Raw genomic sequence first — 12,305 nt, forward strand, 5'->3', positions numbered from 1 at the left:
CCAGGACGCACGAAATCGCGATATTTTTGCCTACGTTGGTCGGTTGATGGGCGTGGACGTTCCCGTCTCTTTTTTTCTCCACCGACGTGCACGCGAACCGTTTATTTCAATTTCATTAACCGCTCGACAAAATAAAATAGAATTTAATTTATTCGACCAGCGGTCGTTCCGATGGAAACGAGGGGAACGCGCGCGCTAGACGCGGTAAAATGTATTAAAAGCCGGCAGAGAACGTTGGAAAAATTGGATCCTCGAGCGTGGCGCGGCACCGGATGGTCGATATATCGGGTTATCGGGTGAAGAGAGTCCGACAACCACGCAAATAGCTTATATTGGTGTTTTATTTCACGCTTACCGACAACCTCCAGGAACAGAAATATACTCGTAGGTGGATGGGTGGACACTTGGCACTGGTACAATCCGGCATCCCTCGGTTGAACGTATTTTATTTGAAGAGTCCAGTCCAGGCTGTTGAGGAAATGGCTCGCCTGGAATCGTTCGTCGTTCGCGTACGTTGTCAGTCCGACGGTCAGTAACTCCTGGGCGTTCTTTCGCTTGATCCACGACACCTGAAATCCGGCAAAAAGTCGCGTTAACAAGAATCATCTGTCGTCGGTGGCCGGGATCGGTCGTGAAGCCCGGAAAACGAGGGGATCTCTGCCCTCCGACGATAGGATCCGAACGTTTCGCGTCCACGAGACTCGTACACCGTTCACAGTGAATCCCATAAGTATTCCTACCCCTGCACAGTGATTAAATTCATAGATCTAGGTGGACAAAATGAAAATATTAATGTTATCGAAACAGTCCCAAGTCCTATAAATTTAGAGACTGATTTTTTTAAATTGTTTACAGAATAGAATTACAATTCAATATTGTCTCCCTCAAAATGACTTCCTTGAGAAGCCACACAGCGCTGGAGACGATTTTTCTAATCCTTATAGCACTGCTGGAACATGGAACATGGAACATGGAGTATAGCTTTCAGCTGGTAAATTACAGCCGCTTCAATGTTTTCGAGTGTTCCAAAATGACACCCCTTGAGGTGATTTTTCAATCTCGGGAAAAGGAAAAAATCACAAGGACTGAAGTCAGGCGAATAAGGAGGTTGAGGAGCCACAGGAATGTTTTTACTGGCCAAAAACTCATTTACTGAAATTGCTGTGTGGCAAGACAAAATTCATGATTATTATTATTATAATATTAATAAATATGTATAAAAAACAAATAGTGACAAAAGATTCATGAACATGTTTCTTAAGAATGTCCATCCAGATCGTTTAAATTGCCCACTGTTCCTCGTTGCTTATGGGACAAACTTGTTGAAATGAAACGATGCACGTAAGATATTGCAATAAACATTTTGCTATCAATGAACACACGTATAAAGTTTAATTACACCAAATTATAACAAAATTGATCAACTAATAACAAAAATATATTTATTTCACTCTACATATTCGTACCATTCTTGGTAAAGTCGATTTTCTTTTGCTTCGAATGTTATTTCGCATCGAAAATAATTTCCACGGTTCACAGTCGGTTGAGTGAACGCTAACAAAGCAGTCTGGTTCGAAATTGTGTCGAAATAACATCAATAATTACAAATGAGTCGAAAGAAGTCCGAGACTGCTCTGGAAGAGCGTAAAATATTCGTTAAATTATCGCTTTAAAGCTGATAGAAAGTATGCCAAATCGATTAAACGACCCACGAAATACTATAAAATTAATACAAAGTAAAAAAGTTACCATAATATGCGATTTTTTTATCAAATTTACACTGGTACCAATACTTTTGTGGACTGCTATTACGTACTATGCAGAGTAAAATCAATATATTTTTGTTATTAGATAATCAGTGTTATTATAATTCGCTATAAATAAATTTTATACATGTGTTCATTTATGATAAAAAATGTATTACATAACTTTAAACGAATTCTTTGATTTCAACAAATTTCTCTTACGAAGGTACGAATACTTATGAGACTGACTGTATTACCGATCGGATTTTCATCTTTTCAGCCCTCCTCGAACCTGGTTTAGTTGAAACAAAGTAACCGATAATTATTTCAAATATTGGATCCCGTTAAATATTACGTCTGTGAATATTAAACGTCGGATTTCAGGTATTCCCATTAATTTCGAACACGATACCTCCAGGGAACAGATGGATTAAACGGGGAAAGAAGTTAATTATTATCAATTCTCGCAACCCTTCAACCGCCATAGTGTTTCATTTTTAAATAATCTGTTAAATAGTCCAACGATTTGTCGAAACGTTGACATTAATAATTTTTCATAAGATACAATAATATTCAGGATAATTCCGAAGCTCCTTTCATTTCTTTTGTTGCTAACGAATTTCTTTTTTAATTCGTCAATTGTTACGATTTTGGCGTGATTTACCTCTTCGATCTCATAGCTAATTTGTTTCATAACTGCTCTTCACGAATTTCTCGTCTCAAATATTATTAATCTCTCTTAACGAGCGAAAGTATCGTATGTTACTAACGAAGATTCAATTTTGTAATTATTTTTGCAATGTTTAACACTTTGAATGCTACATCGTCCACATATGACAAAACTTTTCATTTTGGAATCGATACAATTAATTGTCAAGCTGAAATGGCAAAGGATTTATGAATTTTAGTTGTTACGAAAATAATTACAAAAACAAATTTTAATTTATGCAGTTTACAATTGTGTAAAATCAAAATTTTGGTCTCACACAAAATTGCACAGCTTTGGAACTGGAACAATTAATTCTTCAGCTGAAATGTCAAAGGAAATAACTTTGAATAGGATTTATGAATTTTAGTTGTAACGAAAATAATTACTAAAACAAATTTTAATTTATGCAGATTACAATTGTGTAAAATCAAAATTTTGGTCTCACACAAAATTGCACAGCTTTGGAACTGGAACAATTAATTCTTCAGCTGAAATGTCAAAGGAAATAACTTTGAATAGGATTTATGAATTTTAGTTGTAACGAAAATAATTACTAAAACAAATTTTAATTTATGCAGATTACAATTGTGTAAAATCAGAGTTTTGGTCTCACGAGAAATTCTACAGTTTTGGTCTGGCAGTCAATGTGGCCATATTACTATCTGTAGACTATGTATAGAGGGTGGTTAATAAAAAATTGCAAAACACTTCAAAATTTAGAGGATTCAAGAATCTCACATCTCGAAACTATAAATAAAAATGTTAAAACTTCAATGATTGTCCAACCTAAAAAAAATTGCTTTTAAAATTTAATTAATTTTCTTGTTTACTAATTGATTTGTTCGAGTATAAATTTGGAACACCGTTGAAACAAAAATCGTATCAGAGAGTAAGTGATTTGGATCTCCTAGTAAGTTATTGCACCGATAAAATTGCGCCCCGATTTTCGATTCGAGGTTTTAATTAATTGCTCGTAGGTGTGTACAATAATCCGTAGCTATCGGAGTTCCGCGTACTGTATAGGGTCGTTTAAGAAATCGCGAGACAGGGCACGCGATATTATCCCTTGAGGAAACAAACAGGCATCAGGTCTGCTTACGACGTTCACCATTCACTTCCCTGTAATACCGAGAGTCTTGGATCCATTGTCCGCCTATTACGGTCAGTAACTACTGTGCCAGACCACTAACACCGCCATTAGTCAGTACTTTTTATCCACTAGCAATAACCAGTGTCCGCTTCCCAATGGTCATTAATTTCTCATTGTATGTGAGAATCGATCGTCTTAATACTGTCATGGAAACGATCCCCTCGCACGATGGGGCAATTTTAAAATTTATCAGTTCGAACGAAATTGAAAGAAACGATAAAGCATATAAAATATTTCCTTGATTATCACATATGGCAAATTTTAATTTTTGAAAAACTACGTAATGCACTTAATATGCTAAGTAAGATTAGAATTATTATATTTAGAGATTGTAACAACACCCTACAAAGCTCCCTTTTTATAAATTCTATTAATAAAAATATGAATTTACATAAAGATTCGCGGTACAGTTACCAAAGTTGCAAATAAAATGCATGTTTGCTTAAATTTTTCAAAAACTGCTAGAGAACAAAAGTTTACATAAAAAAGAGGATGCTTGGAATTAATACGAGCGATTTACAAGCACTCGACTGGAACATGTGTGGAAATTTTATGAAACTTTAAACAGGGATGGAGCATTTGAAAAATATCACGCGAGTATTTTTTTATTGATTCGAGGGATGAAAGCTGTCCTCAAAGTTGCGAATAAAATACACGGTTGTTTAAATTGTTCGAGAACTGTCAGATATTATTTACAAGCATCCGTCTGGAATGTGTGGAAATTTTGTAAAACTCTGAACAGGCATGAAGCATTGAAAAATGTTTCGCAAGTATTTTTTTTATCGATCCAAGGGATGAAAACTGTCCTCAAAGTTGCGAATAAAATACACGTCCGGTTGAATTTTTCAAAAACTGTCAGATATTATTTTCAAGAATTTACACGCATTCAGCTGGAGTGTGTGAAAATTTTATGAAACCCTGAATAAAATATTACGTATTTTTTTTATTGATTCAAGGGATGAAAATTGTCCCCAAAGTAGCAAATAAAATACATGTTTATTTCAAATTTATAAAACACTGTTAGAGAACGAAATTTTACATGTAACAGAGGCTCATACGCGTCCGTTTCTTTATAAATATTTATTATAAAACCTATTTTTAGCAGGCTAAAAATGATCCGTAGTAACGTGAATGTTGCGCTTATGGGGCTTCACTTAAATTAACCACACACTGCACTGCACAGTTCAACACATATATTTATTCGTTTCAACAATGGGTCATGTGGGCACACGTGTTCATTCGACCAGTTTCCTCAAACCGACTGCCCCGAAGGCTCCCGAGCCTACCCGAACCGCGCACGAAAGACGTGCAGTTGCACCACGCTCCTTTGTTCCAACAGTGAATATATGAAGTCACTAAATTCATACTTTCCCAATTTTTGTTGCTTCGTTCAAGATAAACATACATTTTTGTTAAACCCCAGCGCAGGGATTTCCTGCAGTCGTGCATAGAGAGTATACACTAAAGTGCATGAACAAAAAGTAACATAGTTTGTGCTGGAAAGTAAGTTTCCAGAACCTAGTTGACCAAATGTTTTACTCGATGGTTTTCCTTTTTCAGTCTCCGTTAAATTTTGTGAAATCCAATTAAACGGGTATTTCCCCAAAACTTTGAGGGTGGTTTTCAATTCCTGAAAATTAATACTTGCCTAATTTTAAAAGTTACAAAGAAGAAGTCTTTCAGAAGCTTCAGTCTATTCTTCTAAACAATTTTAGAATTTTCCTTAAATCATTCTGAGACCCTTCGGTTATTAACGATCATTTTATTAATTTTAGGGTTTAATAAAATTGCAGAATAATAAAACTGATTGTTACGAGAATTATTAACTAACTTGACTTGTAGGCCTAAATGGCTGAAATTCAATTCTAGCTTATTGTATGTCGACGTCACTCAGGTTAGGGCACGTTTCCGTAGATTCCAAAATCTAGCGACGGGATTGGCCCAATGACGTACTAATTAATACAGATGCGTATCGATTGTCAAGCAACGTGTTGCACTATCACACAGATACCAAAGTTAATTAGTAATGGGATTAGTTAGATGTATTTGTTGATAATTTGTGCGATACCGATACGATCGAGCAACGACATCATTAAAATCTCAACGAAACAACGATTTGCATAATCTATTATTCGGGTTAATTATCGTATAAGTGGCTTTTAATAAGTTATTCTTAAGCACCGTGTCGAAAATGTTTACCAACAGATTTAATGAATTTTTATCTCTCATGACTTTCTATAATTCATAATAATTATGGGTAATTTTGATTTACTCGAATTTGAATTTCCTTATTTCACATTTCAGTATAAAATTTCTGGTCGAATTTTTGAGGAGTTACATTTAAAAAATTCTTAATTAAATAAAAGAAGAATTTCGTGACTGAGATAGTTAAAATGAATCCTCAGTATGTTGAACGTGGTTTAGAAACTGTGTTGTGTTCATTTTCTGTGCAATAAGTGTCAAAAGATTCGGAATTGCCCCCTAAAACAGTGATAACAAATTAAGAATATTTATCCTGCTGATAAATATTGCTGAAAATACATTTGTAAATGTTTTCAGTTTAAAAAGCCAAAGATTGAATTAAACAATTAAGGTTGGAATTTTGTTCAATTAAATTTACAATTATCTTGTACAATACTTATTATTGTTATATTTAAGATAACTTTGAACTATACTTTATTATTAAATATGTACCGGGATTTCAAAAATTTTATTCAAATTTATTTAAAGCTGTCCTTTTCCTGCCGGGAAAAGTGGAACAGGAGGAGATAAAAATTAGAAAGAACAAAATTGTTCGTGTCCTAATTTCTAACAACTCTGTCCAACTAGAATTGGAATTTTCGCCACTGTGCGCCATAGCAATTCGGTCACCATTGGACCACGATATTACACATCGATTTCTTTAATCGACAAAGTTTATAAAGACACGATACGTCGACTTTCAGTTTGCTAAATAGAAAGGAATAACAAATCACAATGAAAATAATAAAATTAAAATTAAAATTGATATTAATAAACATAAATCATATTAAAAAAAGTTTAAGTAATCAAATGATGTCTGTAGTAACTTGGATGTGTATTATTAAGTCTGATAAATAGATTCTAAGTGTTTTCAGTTTATTTAATAGAAAGGAATAACAAATCACAATGAAAATGATAAAATTAAAATAAAAATTGATAGTAATAAATATAAATCATATTAAAAAAAGTTTAAGTAATCAAATAGAGTCTGTAGTCATTTGTATGTGTATTATTAAGTTTGATAAATGAATTCTAAGTGCTTTCAGTTTGCTAAATAGAACAACAAATCACAAAGAAAATGATAAAATTAAAATAAAAATTAAAATTGATATAAATAAACATAAATCATATTAAAAAAAGTTTGACTAATCAAATAAAGTCTGTAGTAATTAGTACGTGTATTATTAAGTTTGTTAAATCGAGTTCGCGAACTCTGTGAGAGCCAACGTACGATCCAGACACTCGATCGAAAAAATTTATTCCGTACTCATGACAGATAAGTTATCCAGGTGTAATACGAGAGCCGAGTTAAAAACATTCGAAGCGTGGGAATTAGTATCAAAGTCGGGGGATAACAATGGGAAGAAGGCACGAGTGGAAGTTGTCGTTCGCGGAGTGCAACGGAGAGGTAAAAAAACGTCATTGCGAGGCAGCGAGTTGATGGAGGTTTGTGCAGTTGGCAGAGAATCCTGCGAGACGTCCGTTTGCAAGGTACGATTGAAGTCAGCAGTGGAAGTGTAACGTAATGTTCCGGAATTGCAGCCCTTTCCCGGTGTATATAGTCCCGTGCTTCATCCACACGTATTGGAACTTGTCAGATTGAACAAGCTTTTTCCCCTCGGCGAAATTTAATCTCTCTTTAGAGATAGACCGTTCGTTAACGTACGGGTCATTCCACGCCAAATCGATTACCGTCTGTGCTCGAGGTCAGAAATATTGTTCAAACCGAATTATGGACCGGTTACTTTCAAAGTGGCGCAAGATAAATACAGCAAGGGAAACTGGGCCACGTTGTTACAGTCAAATTATCTGGACACTGGATATATATAAATTAAATAAAGAAATATCTGTGAAATCTTACTTTACTTTAATGTTCATTGCTATGCAGTGTTAGACTATATTCGTTAATGTTAGTAGCTTTTATTCTACTATTTATGTTTCTTGGACTAGTTGATACAGTAAAATTACTTGAATACTAGATATATGTATATAAATTAAATTAAAAAATGCCTATGAAATCTGACTTTACTTTAGTGTTCATTGCTATATAGTATAATATTCACAGAAATTATTAGCTTCTATTCTACTGTTTTTATGTTTCTTTGGATCCAAAGTAAATAACGAGACACTATACATAACTTGACTAATTTGATTTTTGATCGAACTATTCAAAGATAATCACGTTTTTTTATTTTGTTTATGTGCACTACATTTTTGTACAATAACATGGAACACATTGATACAGTGTACTACTAACACAAGGATGTCCTCCATGTGTAAAAGAAGGATTTGAGAATTAAGTAATAGGACACACTAAACTAACTCATTCGCACCTATTAACGAAGGAAAATGTTTTTAAATTTCCAAACTGTAACGTGAACCTCAGTATGAAACATATTATATTTGAATGCAATGATTTTCATCATAGTAGAGGAAAACACAAAATTGAAAATGATTGAAAAGAATTGAAACCATAATGGAAAACTTATCAGCTTTTTAAACGATATTAATGCACGTAACATGATTTAAAATAAGAATATGTTAGCTATTAATACGACCTTAAATAAAATAAAGTAAAATAAAAAATGCATAAAAATAGAAAAACCACGAAAAAAAGTTGTGTTTTTGACACAAGAAAATAACATTTTCTTTTACAAATACAACATCGAGGAAAGTACGAATCGAAACGTGTACGTCAATATTTAAAAAAAGGCAATTTGAACCGTAGTCCGAGAAAATTTAAATCTCAGCGAGTTTTGAATCTTTCAAGACAAGTTTGCCTTTCTTATTGAAAGATAACAACGCCAAGCACAGGGCAAAGAGGGTAAAGAAGTGGTTACTTTATAATATCGCTAAAGATCTCTATAAAACGCCATCTGAATATTTACACCATAAAACTTTTATGGAACGACGTAAAAAAGACGATTCCGTGACACACCGTTTGACATAAAGGAGCTACAAAAATCTAAAAATATTACTCAACTGGAAGAACATCCGACTAGTCGTTAGCAATAAATCAGTCGATAGATTATAAAAAAAGAAGGATGCAAAAGATTGCCAACAGAAAAGAAGAACCAACGGACCATTAATCAAAAAAATATCGTTAATAAAATTGATGGATACGAAAACTTTTTTCATCTCATTTTCCCTATATCTTTCATTTTGTTGGGTTTAATTGGCGGACAAATTAATATTTATTATTTCTATTTGCATCGATGATAAATTACACGTACTCGGTTAATTTCTTCCGTAAATATTTTTCATTTATCCGCGTTATAGTTTTAAGACGTGTTGTCGAGTCGTATATGTGGTGTTTTTTATTGTTTGCGTGACGTATGCGCTGTTTGTGTGACGTGTAACACGTGGACAAGCGTGACATTCTCGAAATTAGCAAATGGTTGCGTATACAGGATGTTCCGTGATGAAATCGACAAACTTCGGCCGCATGTTCAGCATATTAATCTAACTAAGCAATATTATACACACCGTGTGTCGATCCATCTTTGTTTCCCATACACACAAGATGCATTCGTACAACGCAAAACCACAACTAATTAGGCCGGTTCGAGATACTTAATCTCTTCCTCGTTAATGTGCTTGAAATTCAGTGAAATTGCATTTGAAATCAATATATATTATACTGATATTTCGATGGGTACTGTTCAAAATGAGCACTCCGTGCCTGCACGCCCACAAGTAGACGTGCTTCAATCGACCACATCCACTCGATATCGACATGATCATTACTAACAGCTCGTTAACAACTACTCCTGTATAATAATATTTCCATTTAAATGCAATCTCAATTTTGCACAAAAAGAATCAATTTTTCCACAACACGATTCACTATTTTAGAAACAGAAAAATTTAGAAACAGTATAGATCCAAATGCTCGCCACCAGAGGGCTCGCGCTCTCACAAGCGCTCGATCGACCCCTCAATTGCTATACAGGGTGTTCGGCCACCTCTAGCAAAAATTTTAGTGAGCGATAGTAGAGGCCAAAATAAGACGAAAATCAAGAATACTAATTTGTTGATGGAAGCTTCGTTAAAAAGTTATTAACAATTAAATTTAAAAATTTAAAATCGTTCTGGAAAAATTATTTTCGGTTGCGGGGGTCAACTACAATCATTTTTGGTGAGTACACATACCTCCGAAATCCTATCTACTTTCGAGAAAAAAAATCGAGTAGGTGCTGAAATTTTTCGGCGAAAAAAAATTTTTCAAATCGTTTTAAAAAAATTATTTTCGGTTGCGGGGATCAATTACAATCATTTTTTATCATTACACATACCTCCGAAATCGTACGCACTTTCGAGAAAAAAATTCCTTACTGAAAATCCAATTAGGTGCCTAAATTTTGCAACGGAGAAAAAAAATTGCAAATCGTTGTGGAAAAATTATTTTCGGTTGCGGGGGTCAATTACAATCAGTTTTTGCCATTAGACATACCCACGAATTCCTGCCCACTTTCGAGAAAAAAAATAGAGAAGGTGTGAAATTATTCGAGAAAATTAAAAAATTGCAAATCGTTGGGGAAAAATTATTTTCGGTTGTAGGGTTCAATTACAGTCATTTTTGGTGAATAGACATACCCCCGAAATCTTGCGCATTTTCGAGAAAAAAATTCAGTAAGAGCGGCACTTTAAACGTTAATAACTTTTTAACGAAGCTTCCACCAACAAATTAGTATTCTTGATTTTCGTCTTATTTTGGCCTCTACTATCGCTCATTAAAATTTTTGCTAGAGGTGGCCGAACACCCTGTATATACGCGAGAAAAGGAAAATAAATATATTCCAACTACTCCGAATGATTTTTAATATTAATTATTCGGATTTATTTAACCAGATAGAAGTAGAAATAAATTTCAACCTCTCTGTTGCAATATAAATAACGTAACTTTAACGGTTTCATTTACGAGACACGGTTCAACGAGAATGTAAAGAAAGAAACTCCAATATTTGTCGTTCGAAAGTAAAAATAAAAATCCAACGCAATATTGCTTTACGTATATTTACAAATATATATATTTATATTTGTTGCAAGCAGAAGGCTGTTTTATTTCAGCATTTTCCAGCTATATTTAGATGTTAGAATGTTTTAAATGAAAATCATGTGTACAAGAGAGGGCCGTGTTCGTGGCGCAGCCGGGAAACTAGACGACTTCCCGTGTAAAAATAAATCGAAAAATCAAATTTTCTCGTACGTGGCGTGGTTTCGATTTCGAGAGTATCGATTTTGAGAATTCGTATATGTGCGAACAGGCACGATTGCCTGGCTCGTCTGATCATTATTCGTTCTTTCTACTTGCGTTAGCATTTATAATTAATTAAAATCTGTCGAAACAGATAATTGCATACAATTAAAAATACATTCGTCTTTTCCAGTCGAAAATAAACAGTGCTTGTGGCTGGTTTTTATTTTTTAAGAAACCATAAACTATTTTAAATCTGCAATTTTTCTTAAACATATATAATCATATGTTATTCTTAATATTTAGAATTTTGAGTTCCCAATAATTGTAAAAAACTGAGCTATCTATAATTCGTTTCTAAATGAAGCTTTACCTTTGTTTTTAAATAGAATAACGGATAAAAGTATCAAACTGTGATCATTGATAAAAAGTATTAATTTGTGAGAGAATTTCATATTCCACACAAAGGAATTATTTTATTCCAGCAGACGTTCGATCATTTTATCTTTACAAATTAAATATTTTCCTGTTCGTTTCGTTACATTTTTCATTAACGTTTGCAAGTTAAATCCATTATGTATTATATCACCGACCAGACTTAATAATCTAATGTTCCACCCAGTTGAATTGTTACTTTTGTTCTAAACAAAAGTATATTCTCAATGTCTCGTTTCATCTGATGACGGAAAAGGAAAGAATTGGAATTAATTGCTAGAATGTAATAGTTGTATAACTTGAGAGACTGATGAAAAAGTGCAAAGAAACGAGAAAGATGATATTTAAAATACGACGATAAAACTTTTACCTGCTGGAGGTAAAGTAAGTTTTTAACATAAAATATGAAATATTTCGTAAAGTATTATAGTTTTAATAACAGGGCGAAAAAGGAGGCCAGTCTCCGTTAAGAAGATGCACGACATCTTTAGAAATTAATTATTTTTATCATTGATTTTTCAATCTGTTCTGCAACATCTTAATTCTACATTAAACTCTTCATTTGTAGTTTCATTTTCGAAATAATTAAATTTGAAAATTTATGGGACACCTGTGCTATTCAATAAGAGTTTTTCTAGCATGTCTGACCATTTATCGCTATTTCTACTGAAGGCCAAGTCTTATTCTATCGCACGTGTAAGGAAACATTTTCTCAAAAAACAAAGTTCCATGAATACAAAAACTTCATTCTATCTTTTCTCGTGGAAATACCCTCTTCTAGTTTGTGCCACGATTGTAAGAACATTGAAACTTTGAAGATTTGACGGA

The 12,305-nt window shown here is 33.6% G+C and overlaps 1 protein-coding gene across 1 annotated transcript in view; it reads right to left on the minus strand.

Moving 5' to 3' along the window:
• LOC122403335 overlaps nucleotides 1–12,305 on the minus strand; it is a 101,980-nt gene that overhangs the window by 15,195 nt on the left and 74,480 nt on the right. The window contains exon 3 of the mRNA XM_043406815.1: nucleotides 356–569. Within this exon, the coding sequence (XP_043262750.1) occupies nucleotides 356–569 (214 nt within the window). The remainder of the gene's footprint in view (nucleotides 1–355; nucleotides 570–12,305) is intronic.

This window comes from Colletes gigas, unplaced genomic scaffold, assembly GCF_013123115.1.
Source record: "Colletes gigas isolate AHSC1104 unplaced genomic scaffold, ASM1312311v1 Colletes_gigas_Sc00049, whole genome shotgun sequence".
Taxonomy (NCBI): domain Eukaryota; kingdom Metazoa; phylum Arthropoda; class Insecta; order Hymenoptera; family Colletidae; genus Colletes; species Colletes gigas.